We start from the raw sequence: 17,105 nt of genomic DNA, 5'->3' as shown, positions 1-17,105 counted from the left end.
GCTTCGGGCCGAGTGTGGGCTGGGCCGCGGCCTGGGTGCCCTTTCGCGGCAGCGCTCCAAACGCGGCAGGCCGGCAGCATGCCTCCAGAGGGAGGTGCGTCGCATCCTGTTGGGGGAGGCTTAGCCTCCCCTGGCCTATTATACCCACCACCCATGCAGCCACCTCTGGGGTGGGGCAGCGGAGGAACAGCCGCACATAACACCACATGGGGATGGCTTGCCCAGCGCTGAGATGCAGCCACCTCTGGCTGGGGACCAGCTGCACATAACGCTGCATGGGGACGGCTCATCTGGAGCACACTGTGGAGAACAGTGGCATTGTTCTCCAAGGCCATTCTTCAGGAGTTGAGCCGTTAGGTCCCAAGAGGGATCCACGGCTAAACGCAGGTTTCTGGGATGTGTGTGTGTGTGTGGGGGGGGGGGCGGGGGCAGGGGGCAGCTGGTGTCCCCAGCACTGACTGGGACTGTGAGGGGCGAATCTTCAGGGAAACCAAGCTGAGGACCTGCCCAGGAATAATGGAGAGGAATCTGGGACACAGCCCTACACAGGGCGGGGCGAGGTGGAATGCGGTACGGGGCCTTTCCCCTCTGGCAGCGCCCGCTTCCCTCTGGCCCCATGTCTCTCGGCCACTTAGCGCCCTGGGGACAGGGTGGCCACTCAACTGGCCCCTCCCGACTGAGAGGGGGAGGAAAATCCGAACCTGGGGGCAGAGCTCTGAAAAAGGAAGACAGAGGCCCTATCCCAGCATGCCCCAGCCTTCCCAGCATGCATCAATGCAGAGTGGGACTCCCAAAATCCACCAGGCCTGGAGCAGGACTCCCAGCATGCACCACGACCAGAGCAGAGCTCCCAGCATGCACCAGGCCTGGAGTGGGACTCCCAGCGTGCACCATGATCAGAGCAGAGCTCCCAGCATGCACCAGGCTCAGAGCAGAACTCCCAGCATGCACTGGTCCTGGAGTGGTACTCCCATCATGCACTGGGGCTCACCACCAGCCTTGCCCTACCTCCTGTCCTGCTCCCATTCCTGAATCTCCCCCGCCTACCCAGGGCACATCCCAGTGGGTAGGCTCCTGCTGGGCAGCCCTCTGCTGTGTGGGGCTGGGTAGAGTCCGGATCCCCACCTGCCCAGCTCCCTGGGGATAAGGAAATGACAGGGGGGTAGGAGGGGGGAACTGAGCACAGTGAGATGCAGCCATCTCTGGGGTGGGGCAGCTGGGGAATATCTGCACATAACGCTGTATGGGGAAGGGTCGCCTGGTGCTGAGATGCAGTCATCTCTGGGGCAGGGCAGTTCTCTGCCTCTTCGTTTCCACTTCTCGAGGTTCCCTTTCATTTTGCGGCCACACCACTGGCAGACAAACAGTCCTCTGAGTGCACGCACACACACGGTCTCTCTCACACACACGCGCCTTGCAGGAAGTACCGGCAGGAGGAAATGACTTGTGAGGCCTCCTTGTTCTGCCGCCCGAGCGCTGCCCTCCCACTCCTGCTCACACACCGTCCCAGCGCCTGCTGCCATGAGGGTGAGTCCCCACCCCCCATTCCGGACGCCTGGGTTCCCCGGCTCTTATCAGAGCCAGCTGTGCCCCCAATCCAGCACCACGGCCCCGACTTCCTGCCACGTGTAACCCCGGTGGGTCACGGCTGCAGGAGGGGGGGCTTTGAGTGGGGAGGGGCATGGGGAGCCAGGCAGGCTGGTGATGGGAACCAGGTGTCCTGGCCGCGTGGGGGCGGGGGGGAAGAGGGGCCGGCAAGGGGCGGGGGAGAGGGGGGGCCCCTGGGATGGGAACCAGGCCACCAGGCTGATGTGCATATGGGGCCGCAGCTAACGGTTGTAGACCTACATCCCCCGACATGGCATCCGGTCCCTATCTCTCTATCTGTCTCTGTACACGCTCCACCCCAGCTGAATCATCTGCCCTGTGAGCCAGCCGTGTCCAGTCCCTGGGTGAGGCCCAGTCACCAGGCCCCTGGGAGCCAGTGTGAGTTCCAGGGCATTCACCTGCCCTGAGATCAGAGCAGCCCCCCGCAGCCTGGCCTGACCCCCTCCCCCCCGGGCTGTTCACAGGGTGGAGGGTTCTCCTCTGTACCCTGGGATTGCCTCAGAGTTCGATTTGTGTGTGACGGGGGAGGGACAGCATTTCTAGCTTGCGGGTTTGGGGATCAAACATGAGTCTGCCCGAGTCAGCTGGGAGCCTGGGCCCATCGCTGGGAGAGGAGAGATCTGCCCAGGGCGTGGCGATGCTGCCTGAGTCAGCCGGGAGCCTGAGCCCATCGCTGGGAGAGGAGAGATCTGCCCCGGGTGTGGCCGGCGTGGCGATGCTGCCTGAGTCAGCCTGGAGCCTGAGCCCATCGCTGGGAGAGGAGAGATCTGCCCCGGGTGTGGCCGGCGTGGCGATGCTGCCTGAGTCTGCTGCGAGCCTGAGCCCGTCGCTAGGGCCAGCGGCTCCCCCAGTAGCTCATAAATCAAGAAGGCAAATCCCCCCCATCCCCACCCCAGCACGGCTGGGTCTCTCTTCCCAGGCCTCTCAGGCTCTGAAAATGTTTCACACACATCGGTCACCTTAGTAGCCCCTCGTGGCTAGTCTGATTCAGTATATATAAATATATACAGTGGCGCAGCTCAGCCCTGGGCAGGGCTAGCAGGTGCTGCAGGACAGGAGTGAGGGGCACTGGCAGATCTGGAGGCGGGCTCAGGGGCTGGCAGGGGGCTGCGGGTGGGAGTGAGGGGTACCAGCAGAGCCCAGGACAATTGAATCGCTCTGGTTTTGCTGCAGGTCCAGATCTCCATATTGTTCTTGTTCCTGGGCCTGGTCCCGGGCCTGGTTCTGGCTCAGCAAGGTAAGTGTCACCTGCCTTTCCCTATGGCACCACACCCTGGGTAGCACCAGCACCCACAGCCCTGGGGCACCAGACCCCTTGACTGACCAGGAAATCCTGTCTTGGGAAACATCTGTAGGAGGGACCAGTGGGGCTGGGAACCAGGACTTCTGGGTTCTATCCCAGCTCTAGGAGGGGATGGGGTCTAGTGGTTAGATCAGGGGGGCTGGGCGTCAGGGCTCCTGGGGGTCTGTTCTGCCCCCTCTGTTTCTGTCCTTTTGCGTAACCTTGGGCATGTCTTTTTGCTTCTTTGTGTCTCAGGTTCCTTCTCTTTAGGGTAGAAAGGGGAATCCCCCTCAGTCAGGCGCTGTACAGGGAATATGATGTGTAGCAGAGTAGGTCTATTTCCGGGCAGCGTGCACCGCTCGCACGCGTGCATACACACACACGGAGCAGGGCTTGTCCCCTCCAGCAGGGGGCAGCAGGGACACACACACTATCACCCAATGGAAGCTGGGTGGCTGAGGACAAGCGTGGGTGGGGCTCCCCCCACCCAGCACTCGAAATCTCCCACCCAGCCCTTTGCTCCCACAGATAACGCCACGAAGGATGTCGTAGCGATGACTTTGCTGGCTGAGACAACCCTTGCGGGTGAGCAGGGGGGTAAGTGCCAGCCCAGAGCCCACGGCATGGACAGGTGTGCTGTGAGGAACAGGGCAGGGAGTGAGTAGGGGGGCTGTGCTGCCGAGAGCGGAGTGGGGGGTCAGCAGGGGGCGCAGGGTTGCGGGGAGCGGGCGGTCAGCAGAGGGCTCTGTGCTGCAGGGAGCGGGCTGGGACCCAGAAGGGGCGCTCTGTATGTGTGGGATCAGCCCGGTGCTGTGGGGTGTGCGTGTGTGCGTGTGTGTGATACAGACTAGCTGCCACACACGCATACGGAGGCTTTTATCCTTCATCAGCAATCGTCACCCCGAGGCCCAAACTGGGGCAGGACTCTGGCGTCATGACCCTGTCCGACCCCAACTCGGATTTGAGAGGTGAATATCAGTGCCTGGCAGCCATCCCTGTGTGGCGTTATGTTCAGCTGTTCCCCGGCTGCTCCACCCCAGAGGTGGCTGATCCGTTGTTTCTAATCTCAGTTCTTTCTTTGCATGACACGGCCAGATGGAGACCAAGATGCAGAGGGGGGGAAACGCATCTAGCGCAGGGAGTGGGCATCACGTGGAAGATGGGTGACCAACTGTGGGAGCACCCCACTTCCAGGCCAAGCCAGATCCCCTCCACGTAGCCCCAGTCATAGAATCATAGAATTATAGAAGATTAGGGATGGAAGAGACCTCAAGGTCATCTAGTCCAACCCCCTGCTCAAAGCAGGACCAACACCAACTAAATTATCCCAGCCAGGGCTTTGTCCATCCCCCCAATCATACCGCACATAACTGCTCTGCCCCAAAATGTGCCCCCCAGTTCCCCTAGCTGCAACACCCCAGTTAGGTGTGACTTGGCTGGGAAAAGCTCCCCACATAAGAGCTCAGCCTGAAAAGAGTGATAGGGACGTTAAAAATGGAAGAAGGACCAGCTGGGAGAGCAGGGGGTTGTGGGTCAGGAATGAGGGGCACCGGCCAAGCTGTTGAGGGGAATCCCAGGGCTGGGATAGCCAGGACTATGGGTTGGGAGTGAGGAGCACTGGCAGAGCTGGGGGTGGGGTGGGCAGAAGGGTCCAAGGTCTGAGTCCCACCCTCTTTTCATCTCCCCACAGTCACCACAGGATCTGGAGGCTCCAGTTCCAGCAGCATGAGCACAACCACTTCAGGTAGGAGAAATAACCAGCCCCCCATACATCCCACCCCAGAGGTGGCCGCAACTTGTGGCCAGGAAGGGCTCCCTGGATGACCAGCCCCCCACGTCCCACCCCTGTTACCAGATTTGCCCGTTACTTTGGGGTATACTCATTTATTAGGGTTACGCTTCGGGGTGGGGAGGTCTGTAATTCTATCCATGTACGGCTTGTGTCACTTGTGTTCTCACATGGAGCGCTACTTCTCCCTGCTGCAAGTCCCCTCCCAATGGAGCTACCCTGCAGGTCCTCGGTTCCCCACGGCTCGGTTCCTCCAGCCCCAGAATCAGATGAACACGCGCACCCACCCCCACACCCCCACCCACACCCACACACATTAGCAGAGCACGTCTGAGTGGACCGGGTCAATCAGGACTCCCAAACTGACCCCTTATTTGTCCCCGAGCAGCACCTCCAAGCTGTCACCCTCCTATGCCACGGGCACCGCCCCGGAACAGAGCACCCCTGAGCCGGCTGGGTCGAGCAGCACCTCCAAGCTGTCACCCTCCTATGCCATGGGCACCACCCCAGAACAGAGCACCCCTGAGCCAGCTGGGTCGAGCAGCACCTCCAAGCTGTCACCCTCCTATGCCACGGGCACCGCCCCGGAACAGAGCACCCCTGAGCCGGCTGGGTCGAGCAGCACCTCCAAGCTGTCACCCTCCTATGCCACGGGCACCGCCCCGGAACAGAGCACCCCTGAGCCGGCTGGGTCGAGCAGCACCTCCAAGCTGTCACCCTCCTATGCCATGGGCACCACCCCAGAACAGAGCACCCCTGAGCCGGCTGGGTCGAGCAGCACCTCCAAGCTGTCACCCTCCTATGCCACGGGCACCGCCCCGGAACAGAGCACCCCTGAGCCGGCTGGGTCGAGCAGCACCTCCAAGCTGTCACCCTCCTATGCCACGGGCACCACCCCAGAACAGAGCACCCCTGAGCCGGCTGGGTCGAGCAGCACCTCCAAGCTGTCACCCTCCTATGCCACGGGCACCGCCCCGGAACAGAGCACCCCTGAGCCGGCTGGGTCGAGCAGCACCTCCAAGCTGTCACCCTCCTATGCCACGGGCACCGCCCCGGAACAGAGCACCCCTGAGCCGGCTGGGTCGAGCAGCACCTCCAAGCTGTCACCCTCCTATGCCACGGGCACCGCCCCGGAACAGAGCACCCCTGAGCCGGCTGGGTCGAGCAGCACCTCCAAGCTGTCACCCTCCTATGCCCCAGGTTCAGCACATCCCTATCCCCACTTCCACGTTACAGTGGTTCTGGTCGTAACCCACTTGATGAGCAAACCCCACAGGATTTTGGGGCGCTGCAGGGATCTTTAGCTTAGGTAAGAGGAGCGTTGCTGCAGAGCGAATGGGGAAGCCAAAAACAAGAGAGAGAGAGAGAGAGAGAGGGAAGCAACCAGCTTAACCTTAAAAGTTGTTTATTGCCTGGTAATAACCATACAAGGGGAGCCAAACAAACAAACGAGTTACATTATCACATCTAGCTTCAATCTGATCACACAAGTCAGGTTTAGAAAACTCTAACTGGTCACACAAGTCAGGGTCAGAAGGCTGTACCTAGAGAGAGTGAGAGCTGGGTTCTCGCCACTCCGTGACGCTTGAACTGGTCGGGGTTCCCAGGTGGTGGGGGTAGCTGGGGGTCCGGAGTGCTGGAGCCAGGCAGAGCCCCCAGCATGATCAGTCAGGAGACGATGAAATCCCAATGGAACTGATGCCGATGTTGGATCCAGGCATCAGAGCACTTCCTTGCGCATGGGTCGGGGTCTTTGTAGGGAAAGAACAATGGCTCAAGGGAGATCACTAGATTTGTTTATGGGTAAACTGGTGGCTCAAGGGAGGATACCAAAATTGTTTTGTTCAGGCTAGACAATAGGAACTGCTCGTTCCTGGCTATGGGCAGTGTTCCTTCAAGGGAGCTCACAGTGCAATTAGGCAGGTTCAGTATTGAGGATCCCAATCAAGGATTTATTCCTCGAATTGGTCTGATAACGGCTGAGCTGGGTGTGTGCAGGTGTGAGTTCATTAACATCTGGAGCAGGGATCCCCCATCATTCAGTTCGTCCCTGCTTTTCTGGTTGCCTTGGAATCTCTGTTCTCCATTCTGTATGCTAAGGGCGATGCCTCCCTGTCCCATCTTCCATGCAAACGAGGCTAGGGGAGTTTCCTTAATCCTGTCACCCTTGTCCGGAGGGCTGTAGGTGTGTCGCCCACGGCCTTTTCATTGCTTTTTGTAAGTTTTTCTTCTGATCAGCTTTGGTTCAAGTGGAGGCTGGGGGGGTGGGGGGTCCTTCGTGAATCAGACAGGCTGGATACTGCACCCTGGTTCCCCAAGAACATAGAGCTGACAGGTAACACCCCAGAGGCGGCCGCAACTCAGGGCCGGGCGAGGGTTCCCTGGATAACCATGTCCCACCCCAGAAGTAAGCCACATCTTGGGGCTGGGAGAGGGGGTCTCTGGATAATCAGCTCCCTCACTTCACACCCTAGCGGTGACCGCATCTCGGCACTGGGTGCAGGCTCCCTGGATGACCAGCCCCCCTGTGCCCCATCCCAGAGGTAGCTGGTGGGGAGGGCAGGTCTCAGCTGGGGTCTCTGAATCCTTTTCACTCCAGAACTTGTTCTTTCCAGGCTCCAAGAGGCCTGAGACCCAGGCGACGAGCCGCAGAGAGCATGGGAGCTCGGCCAGATCAGGTGAGTGCCCCGGGGCTGGATCGGAGCCAGAGCCCTGCAGAGGGGAAAGGTCCCTGCCCCATTTTCCCCCCTCCCCCGAGCCAGGCATTTTGGGTAATTCTCTCTCTGCCCCCGCAGGAGCCGGCCAAAGCCAAGAGGAAATCTTCTCTTACGGTGGGTAGCAGCTGTCCCTGCCCCGAGCAGCAGGGGGTGCTGCTCCTCACCTCACTCCCCTCACAGTCACCCCCTTCCCCCCTCCTTTCAGATTACCACTCCCTGCGCAAGTGGGGCCTGATCGCCGCAGCCATCCTCTTCGTCCTGGGCATCCTCATCCTCACCTGTGAGTAGGGGCTGGGAGCCAGGACGCCTGGGTTCTCTCTCCGGCTCTGGGAGGGGAGTGGGGTCTGATGGGTAGAGCAGTGTGGGGTGGGGCTGGAACCAGGACGCCTGGGTTCTCTCCCTGGCTCTGGGAGGGGAGTGGGGTCTGATGGGTAGAGCAGTGTGGGGTAGGGTTGGAACCAGGACGCCTGGGTTCTCTCCCCAGCTCTGGGAGGGGAGTGGGGTCTGGCGGGTAGAGCGGGTCTGGGGGCTGGGAGCCAGGACGCCTGGGTTCACACTCTTTCTCTCTCCATTCCCAGGTGGTAAATTCGGGAAGTTCCCCGGATGTGGGGGCCGGAAGCGGAGGAGGTGAGAGCCGCCCCTGTCCTCTCTTGGGCCCCGCAGGGTCCCCCCAGCCCCCCTAAGCCCCTCTTCCTTTTCCTTACAGCGCCTACGATATCTCGCGGCTCTGAGGCACGCCCTGCTGGGGGATGCCTGGGGGCCAGACACTGCTTGGAGGGGCCGGCTCGGAGCCCCACAGAGATGCTGCATGCCTGATGGGGGCTGGGGCAGAACCAGCAGCGCAGACCAGAGGGCTGCTGAGTGCCCCCGGCTCCCTCCTCTGTGATCTGCCTATCAGACCCCTGGCTCAGATCACCCCCGCCCATCCCCTCCAGCTGACTCCCCGGCCTGGATCCTCCATCCCTCTCTTTTCCCCCTCCCAGCCGTGTCCCCCGATCCCTGTCCCCTCCCTCTCCCAGGCCTTGTTCCCCCATCTCTGTCCCCTCCCCCTTCCTGGCCTGGATTCCCATCCTTGTCCCCCCTTCAGGCCTTATCCCCCCCATCCGAGTCTCCGGCCTGTGCCTGGCCTGTCCCCTGCATCCCTGTCCCCCCAACCCGTCTCTGAGCGCCGGTCGCCCTGTGTTGTATTTTGATGACATTAAATGACTCCTTCTGGGGAAGCAAAGTGTCTGTGAGCCTCTCATGCAGCAGGGCGCGGGGGCAGGAGTCAGGACTCCTGGGTTCTATCCCCAGCTCCGGGAGGGGAGTGGGGTCTAGTGGGTGAGAGCAGGGGCTGGGAGCCGGGACTCCTGGGTTCCATCCATGGCTCTGGGAGGGGAGTGGGGGTCTAGTGGGTGAGAGCAGGGGCTGGGAGCCAGGACTCCTGGGTTCCATCTGTGGCTGTGGGAGGGGAGCACTGGTAGCTCTTGCCCCTTCTGGTGGCAGCAGGGCTCCATTAGCACTTCGCTGAGCTCAGGCCAGTTCAAAGGGCTCAGAGAGTTGGCTGCCATGGGCTTTAGTGAATGAAAACAACCAAGGGCAGGAATTTCCCCCTGGGTGGGGCCAGCTCTGTGCTGGTTGCTCAAGGCCTGAACTGTGCTCAGATAATGAGCTACGGGTAGCTGCATCTCAGCACTGGGTGAGCTGTCCCCATGGGGTGTTATGTGTGGCTGTTCCCCAGCTGCTCCACTCCAGAGGTAGGGCCTGTTGTTCAGGGTCAGGGACTGGAAAGTAGAGGGTTAATATCATGGGGCTTTCACTCACACCATCACTCCTGCAACAGAAATGGACTCCTCTGCACAAATCATCTGAGACCCATAACGCTGGGATTGGGTATGCAGAGCACTGAGATGCAGTCACATCTGGGGTGGGGCAGATGGGGAACAGCCGCATGAGGACAGCTTTCCCAGCGCTGGGATGCAGCCGCCTCAGGGGTGGGACAGCCGGGGAACAGCCGCACATAACGGCACACAAGGACGGCTCGCCTGGCACTGCGATGCAGCTCCCTCGGGTAGAGCAGGTAGGTCCCACAAATGCAACTGTTGTTTGTCAGCACCCGGAAGACACTTAGCGGCTGCCAAAAGAACAGCCGGGACACTCCGAACAGGTTACCCAAGGAACCGTGTCACTGGAGGGTTTTAAGACTGGGCTGGACGCACCCTGTCAGGGCCGCTCGGGGGTCCCTCGGCTCTGACTTGGCCCTGGGCGCTGGCCCTGAGGCCCTCTTGAGGTCCCCTCCAGCCCCGCATGTCTGGGAAACCTCCGCACACGACATGGCCCAGAGGGCAGAGCCGCGCTGGGAGCTCGGTGGCCTGGCCCGCCAGGCCCGGCCCCTTTCGGCTGATCCCCGAGCCCTGACCTGCTGTCAAACCACTGGGCTGCAGGCTTGAGGCAGCGGCCGGACAGTTCCTCTCGGTCACTCACCCGTGGCACCAGCTTGTGCCCAGCCTGCTGCTGGGCTGGGTGTTTCTGCCAGGCTGGCCTGGAGGTACCAGGGCCAAATCCGCCCTTGCTCAATCCTCGTGCCAGAGGCCACTGGCTCCCCCCTTGCACGGGCCTCTCCCTCTTCCTCTCCCTCCCTGGCTGGGCACCAGGCCCAGCCACTTCCTGCCCAGGCAGACAGCCTGAGCTGCGGGGGCCCGCAGGAGCGGCTGGGGGTGCTAGGAGCCCAGGGCAAGTACAGCCGAACATAGCAGGGGCGCTGGGCAGCGGGAGGGGCGCTCTCTGGGGTGCATCAGCCACAGAGCAGCTGGGGGGCTGCGAGCCTTGGGGCTGGGGCAGACGGAGGCTGGGAGGGTCACCATGTCTGATGCCCTCCCACCACAGGCCTGGGAGAGATCCGCTAGCAAGCGGGCTGGCAGAGATGGGAGGGGAAAGGTTTCCTGTGAAAAACTGGCTCTGTGCACCCCCCCCCCAACCACTAGACCCTACTCCCCTCCCAGAGCCATAGAGAGAACCCAGGAGTCCTGGCTCCCAACCCTCCCTTCTCTAACCACTAGCCCCCACTTCCCTCCCAGAGCCATAGAGAGAACCCAGGAGTCCTGGCTCCCAACCATCCCTTTTCTAACCACTAGACTCCCTGAATCCCAGTTGTTCTCATCCTAAATGTGAGACTCTTCGTTCTTTCCCCCTCCTTCTCTCTCTTTTCCTCTCCCTCTTTTAGTTGCTGTGACGGCTCCTGTCAGCACTGCACAGGCCGGGAATAGGCACCTGCTGCCCTCATGGAGGCGGGGCCCTCCGGAGTCGTCCTGCTGACGCAGATCATACCCCAGGCCCAGTCGTCAGCCTCCTCTGCCCCACCACGGCCCCTGCGGAAGTTCTACCAGGGGGAGCCACTGGCTCTGGGCGTGAGTCCAGCATAGCCGGAGGCTGGCCTGCGAAGGGGACCCAGGGGGACACAATGAGCCTTTCCGACTCCTTCTGCTGGCTGGGCCATTAACAGGAGGCGGCTGCTGCCCTTGCTGGGTGTAGTTGCCTGATTAGCTTGGACGGAAGACACTCAGGCTTTTAGGTGCAGGGGGTCCTATCCTTGGCCACAGGCTGTCATGTGTGGCCTTGGTATAGTGCTGTGGCACTGAGGATCCCAAAGTGCCTTAGAAATGTGGTTGGGGATGATTATCTCTGTAATACAGAGAGGGAAACTGAGGCACAGAGCTAGGTGGGTGCCTGACTGGAGACTTACAGCGAGTCAGAGTCAGGATGCACAAGACCTGACCCTCTGAGCACCCTCCTCCCCTATGAGAGCTGGAAATAGAAGCCAGGAGTCCTAGCTCCTCTGCTGTAACCCACTAGACCCCCACTCCCCTCCCAGAGCTGGGGATAGAACCCAGGAGTCCTAATTCCAAGCTGTTTTCATTAGGAATGTTCCACTTGGGAGCATGATGCAATTACATTATTTTAATCCATTACTTCCAAACTAAGGTGATGGGACATATAGACGAAAACAAAAGTAGATACATATCTAAGTTGATTAGATAGGTAGAGAGGCGCAAGTGGGACTTACCAAGACTTACCTAGGTGCCTGCAGCTCATGGAAAGTCAATGGGAGTTAGGCACCTAGCTCTGGCACTTTTGTCAAGCCCAAGAGACACCCACCTGCATTCAGGTGCATAATTCCTTTGGAAATCTTGGCCTAAGTAGATGTAAGGACTAAGTAGCCATATAATTATCATCCCTAGCTCTTAGTAGCCCTTGTCATCAGTTGATCTCAAAGTACTTTACAAATGAGGTATCGTGGGGAAACTGAGCCACAGGGAGGGTAAGGCCAGTGGCAGAGTTGGGAACAGAACACAAGTCTCCTGAGGATCCGTCTAGAGGCTTTATCCTCTCATGAATGACTAGCCAAAATACAGAGACCCTGTGTAGTAGAGACTGTGTCACCGTGTGGTAGGGATGGAGTAACCTTGTAGTAGGGACTGAGTAATCATGTAGTAAGTTCCCCAGAATGCAGCTCCTGGCCAGTAACATGCACCATGGTGTCTCTGCAGATCACACAGATACTCACGGGCATTGTGCAGATAGCTTTTGGCATCATCCTGACCCTGATGAATGACCACCACCAAGTGGTGATAAAGGTGGGGACCCCCTTTTGGACTGGGATCCTGGTAAGTCCTAGTGGTGGGGGCTTCGGGGTGTGTGTGTGCAAACAAGGAGGACATTGTCTCGGAATCCTCTCCGTAGGGCAGTTTAGCCAGCCAGCGCCGTGCCCTGAACCCGGCTTCCCGGAGCATGACCAATGGTCTTTGGAAGCCCGCTGGTACTGCCGGGGTGACGGAGTGGCGACTGGGGCACTGGCCATGGGGCTAGAAGAGTTGGGGGTTGCCCCCTGATCTGCCGCTGGCCTGCTGGGCGGGTTCGCATGTCCCCTCTGTGAATCCTTGGGGTGGCCACTGGCTGTGTGTCTGTGCAGAGCCCCGACCTATCACAGGTGCTTCTTTGGCCCCGATCCCCGCAGCACCTGGACCCCTCCCCCATCTTCAACTGAGTCTCTGTAGGGCATACAGAGCCTCTGGCATGGGGGGAAAGGGAAGAATGGGGGGATCCAGAGCTCCCTGGCATGGAAGGGAGGGGAAGTGGGGGACACATAAGGCCCTTGGCATGGTGGGGAGGGAGCCTCTGAGATGTGTAATGAGCATGAGAAATGTGTGACGACCACCCTCCCCCGGTGTATTGATCCTCACCCTGCCTGTGAGGGAGGGAATGCCAATATACCTAATGCATAGAGGGGAAACTGAGGCACCAAGTGAGTGGGGGGCACTGGGATGATCTCACCTGTTGGGTGAAGAGTGGGCAGCAGCTTTCACCCATCTCTGCTTTCCCTCCAGTACATCCTTTCGGGGTTCATTTGTGTGGAGGCTGCCAAGAACCCCAAGATCTCACTGGTAAGGAACGAGGTTTCTGTCCCCTGTTTTTTGAGCCAGTTGGAATATATTGGGGTTCCCCCCCCCCCGGGAAAGTTAATTGAAACATGAAAAATTGTGGGGGGGGGGAGAATTCACCAAAAATTCCAATGGAAACTTTTGACTTTTTTCTCAACACTGAAAATTCCCATCCCCAAACTGGCCAAACGGCTGAGAATTGAAACATTTTACCCCAAAACAGTCATGAAAGGAAGAATTTCCAGGGGGAAATTGCCCAAAATTGAAAAATTTCAGCCCAAAACAGCCACCAAACCCCCCCCCCCCCAGTTTTTTCAGACAAAAAAGGCAGCCCACCCCACACAGCTGAAAATGGCCAATTGGCTGCCAAAAGTTGCCCCCAAAAGAGCAAATTTGTAGCTGGGAGCTGCTAAAAAGTGCAGGGAAAATGAAAAATGTCTACTCAAAATTGCCCCAAAGCCCAAAACATTGCCACTGAAAACTGCCACGAATGGCTGAAAGCCGCCTGTTTCGGGCTGAAGATTGTAACAAGGATCAGAAGAACAGCTCTGGAGAGCAGGCTGGCTTGCTTACGAGGAGAGGCTGAGGGAACTGGGATTGTTTAGTCTGCAGAAGAGAAGAGTGAGGGGGGATTTGAGAGCAGCCTTCAACTACCTGAAGGGGGGGCTCCAAAGAGGATGGCTCTAGACTGTTCTCAGTGGTAGCAGATGACAGAACGAGGAGTAATGGTCTCAAGTTGCAGTGGGGGAGGTTTAGGTTGCATATTAGGAAAAACTTTTTCACTAGGAGGGTGGTGAAGCACTGGAAGGGGTTCCCTCGGCAGGTGGTGGAATCTCCTTCCTTAGAGGTTTTTAAGGCCCGGCTTGACAAAGCCCTGGCTGGGATGATTTAGTTGGGGTTGGTCCTGCTTTGAGCAGGGGGTGGGACTAGATGACTCCTCAGGTCCCTTCCAGCCCTGGGATTCTATGATTCTATGATTTCCCCAGCGGAAGCTGGGCCCCCATCAGCCTTGTCTCGCTAGACATTAAAATCTCCACCGACATGCTGTACCGTGGAGGCTGGGCACAGGCTGAGGGCGTCTGGAGGGGTGCAGGAGGATTCAAGGGCAGGAGGGTGGCTGGGGAGATGCAGGGGTGGGAGGTGTGGGGTGTGTGGACAACATAGTTGGGCCTCCTAGCCCCACGTCTCTGATGCCTCCTCCCCAGGTGAAGGGCATGCTGGCTATGAATACCCTCAGCGCCATAGTGGCCGGAGTGGGGATCATCATCTGTTCGTTCTCGTTTGTCTTCTACTACCCGGGAGTAACCTGCTACTGGATCGAGGAGTCCAAGTCCTGCGCGCTGACCTCCCGAGTGCCCACGGTGAGTCCAGCTGCCCCCTCGGCCTGCCCAGCTCTGCCCCACGAAGCTGGGGGCACTGGTGCTATCTGTGACCCGGGAGGCTCAGCAGGGGGTGCTGTGCTGCGGGAGGCTCAGCAGGGGGCGCCGTGGTGCGAGGAGCGGGAGGCTCAGCAGGGGGCGCTGTGCTGCGGGAGGCTCAGCAGGGGGCGCTGTGGTGCGAGGAGCAGGAGGCTCAGCAGGGGGCGCTGTGCTGCGGGAGGCTCAGCAGGGGGCGCTGTGCTGCGGGGAGCAGGAGGCTCAGCAGGGGCGCCGTAGTGCGAGGAGCGGGGGCTCAGCACGGGGTGCTGTGTGTATTCTCAGTCAGTCCCTCGTGGATCTTCCCTGGCCAGGATACCATGTTCGGGGTGGTCATGATTCTCCTGGTCTTCACCATCCTGGAGTTCTGTGTCTCCATCTCCAGTGCTGCCTTCGGGTGCAAAACACTCTGCCGGGACAGCTACAGCGACACGGTGACAGCCTTTGTGCGAGGGGACGAGGGTCTTGGGGTTGGGGGGGGGGAGGGCTGGGAGCCAGGACGCCTGGGTTCTATCCCAGGCTCAGAGAAGGGAGTGGAGTCTAGAGGTTAAAGCCATGGGTGAGGACTCCTGGGTTCTATCCTTGGGTGTGTGAAACATTTGTCCAACCCATCTTCTTTTTAAGTCAGTTGACAGATATAGGAACCTCCCCCCGCCCGGCCCCCATACTTCCCTAGGGGAGTTATTCCATGAACAATTTGTGTCTGTGCACTGCCCGATAGGGCTGCGTGGGAATGTGGGGGGCAGGAAGGAGGAGTAGGGGGCATAGGGGAATGTGGGGGGCAGGGGAGTGGCTGACTCTAGGGCTGCCCCTCATGTTCTCCTCCTGTCTCTCCCTCCAGTCTGTAGTGATTTATCAGAACATGGGGCCTCCAGCTGCCCTCGCCAATGACCCCCCCAAAGCCCCGCCCCCTTACCAGGACACCCAGACCCCTTGAGCCGTGCCCCACGCCACCTGCTGACCAACCCCAACCACTCCGAGCTGCTGCCGGCCCTGCAATGGCCCCCAGGGGGCAGCGCAGTATCTGGGCCAGCATTGTGGATGGTGACGACTGGGACTCACTCCTGATGGTGCCATCTACACTAACGGTGTGACAGCTTCCTGCTGCGGGATTTAAAGGGACGGTGCGAGGCTACAGTGTGGCAAATTACAGTTTCTTTCTTTCTTTCTTCTCCCCTGCCGACAGGATCTGATTCCTCTCTGCTGCGCATTCACCCCTGATCTCCCCACACCCAATAAACGTGTTTCATACGAACAACCAGCCCCAGTTTCTGCCTCTGTTATTCATCAGGATCCCCTGACTTGGCGAAGGGACAGGGGCAGCCCAGGCATGGTCCTGGTATTGTAGGGGCTGCCAAAATGCTGGACCTGAGAACAGGTGAACTCGCTGAGATAAAGGCAGTGAGCTGAGAACAGGTGAACTCAGTGCATGGCACAGACCCTCAGTGCTGAGATAAAGGCAGCGTGCAGCGTTCATGTGGCAACTTGGATTGCCTTGAGAGCTGGTGTTCCTCTTGGGGCTACAGGGTAGGTTTAGAGCTCTAAATCGGGGGCAATTTGAGCGAGGGGTTCCCACGAGGCACCCCTCCCCCAAGAAAACAGTTTTTCTTAAGGTTAACAGATTCTCCGCATTCTCTTTGCACACAGACAGGGATCAAGCCAGGGGTCGGCTCCTGCCCCGAGCGGGCTCAGTCGCTCGCCATTTACCCCGGCTAGCACGTGGCACCAACTTGCCCCTCGGGGGAATAACGCTGAGCATGGGGTTCACCTGAGAGCATGGCGCTGGGGACGGGGGCATGGCTACCGGGCACATGCCAAAGGAATGATGCGGAGCCAGCGCGCCCAGGCAGGCAGCCAGCCAGGCCGAGCTCCCCAGTCTGGTGGAGGTTAAAGGAGCATGTTATTGGCAAATTGGTAAGGGCTCAAAGGCCGGCAGAGAAGGGAGTGAACATTAGTGGGTGGAAGGGTGAGGGGGCAGTGGAGATTTGAGTGGAGGTGGTTATGGGGAGGGGCCTGGGTGGTACGGGACAGGAGTTAGAGGGATCAGAGGATGGGGTGGGGATTATGGTGACACTCCTCTGTGATAGTTCTGCAAAGGGGGACGGTTCTAGTGGTTAGAGCAAGGGAGCTAGGACTCCTGGGTTCTCCTCTAGCTCTAGGAGTGGAGTGGGGCGGAATGGTTAGAGCAGGAGGCAAGGAGATAGAAGTTAATTGCAGGGAAAATCTTCCCCTCCCCCCAAATCCGGCTGCCCCTGGAGGGGACTGTTCAGAACAATCTGTTCTCTTCCTGGGGCGGGAAGTGTCTGGGCCTGGAGCCCAGCCTGGGGCGGAAGAGGAACTAACGAGAGTGGGGAATGGGGGGAGCCAAGGAACTAGCTCTGGGGTGGGGCAGGCCCTGAAGGGTTAATATTGAGCAACGGTTTAACAGTGACTCCCTCTGCCAGTAACTGTGACCCTGGAGCCGTGCCGCCCCCCCCTCCCCCCGCCCCACAGCACAATACTCCCCCGCCCCACTCCCGGCACAGTGCCCCCTGCTGAGCCCCCCCCCCACTCCCTGCAGCATGGTGCCCCTCCTCCATTGTCAGAGTTACTGGCAGAGGGAGTCATTGCTAAATCATTACTCAATATTAACCCTTCAGGGGCCAGATCCTGGTCTGTGTCTCCACACCCTAGGGCCAGTTCCTTGGTTCCCCACATCTCCCACCCTTCTTAGTTCCTTTTCCTCCCCTGGCCAGGCTGCAGGCCCAGATGCTTCCTGCCGCAGGCTGAGAACAGCTTGTGCTGTGCAGGCCCCTCCAGAGCAGCGCGGGAGCCGGGCATCGGGCGATGCAGCCTCATTCACCTCTGAGGACAGGACAAGATGCAATGGGCTTAAAT

The 17,105-nt window shown here is 59.5% G+C and overlaps 1 protein-coding gene across 3 annotated transcripts; it reads left to right on the top strand.

The window, feature by feature from the left end:
- Positions 1–9,169: 9,169 nt before the first annotated feature.
- On the top strand, positions 9,170–15,407 carry LOC141977178 (membrane-spanning 4-domains subfamily A member 4A-like). 3 transcript variants are annotated; one of them, XM_074938535.1, is made up of 7 exons: positions 10,020–10,108; positions 10,599–10,782; positions 11,923–12,039; positions 12,760–12,816; positions 14,019–14,174; positions 14,543–14,662; positions 15,070–15,407. In XM_074938535.1, the coding sequence occupies exons 2-7, from the start codon at positions 10,657–10,659 to the stop codon at positions 15,163–15,165; spliced, it is 672 nt and encodes a 223-aa protein (XP_074794636.1). In that variant the 5' UTR covers positions 10,020–10,108; positions 10,599–10,656; the 3' UTR covers positions 15,166–15,407. The 3 variants fall into 3 exon arrangements, with proteins under 3 accessions (XP_074794635.1, XP_074794636.1, XP_074794634.1); XM_074938534.1 differs by lacking the exons at positions 10,020–10,108; positions 15,070–15,407 and adding an exon at positions 9,170–9,455 and having other exon boundaries at positions 14,543–14,779; XM_074938533.1 differs by lacking the exon at positions 15,070–15,407 and having other exon boundaries at positions 14,543–14,779.
- The last annotated feature ends 1,698 nt before the right edge of the window (positions 15,408–17,105 follow it).

The sequence above is a fragment of the Natator depressus genome, chromosome 24, assembly GCF_965152275.1.
Source record: "Natator depressus isolate rNatDep1 chromosome 24, rNatDep2.hap1, whole genome shotgun sequence".
NCBI lineage: Eukaryota > Metazoa > Chordata > Testudines > Cheloniidae > Natator > Natator depressus.
This window is presented reverse-complemented; position numbering and strand designations above follow the sequence as displayed.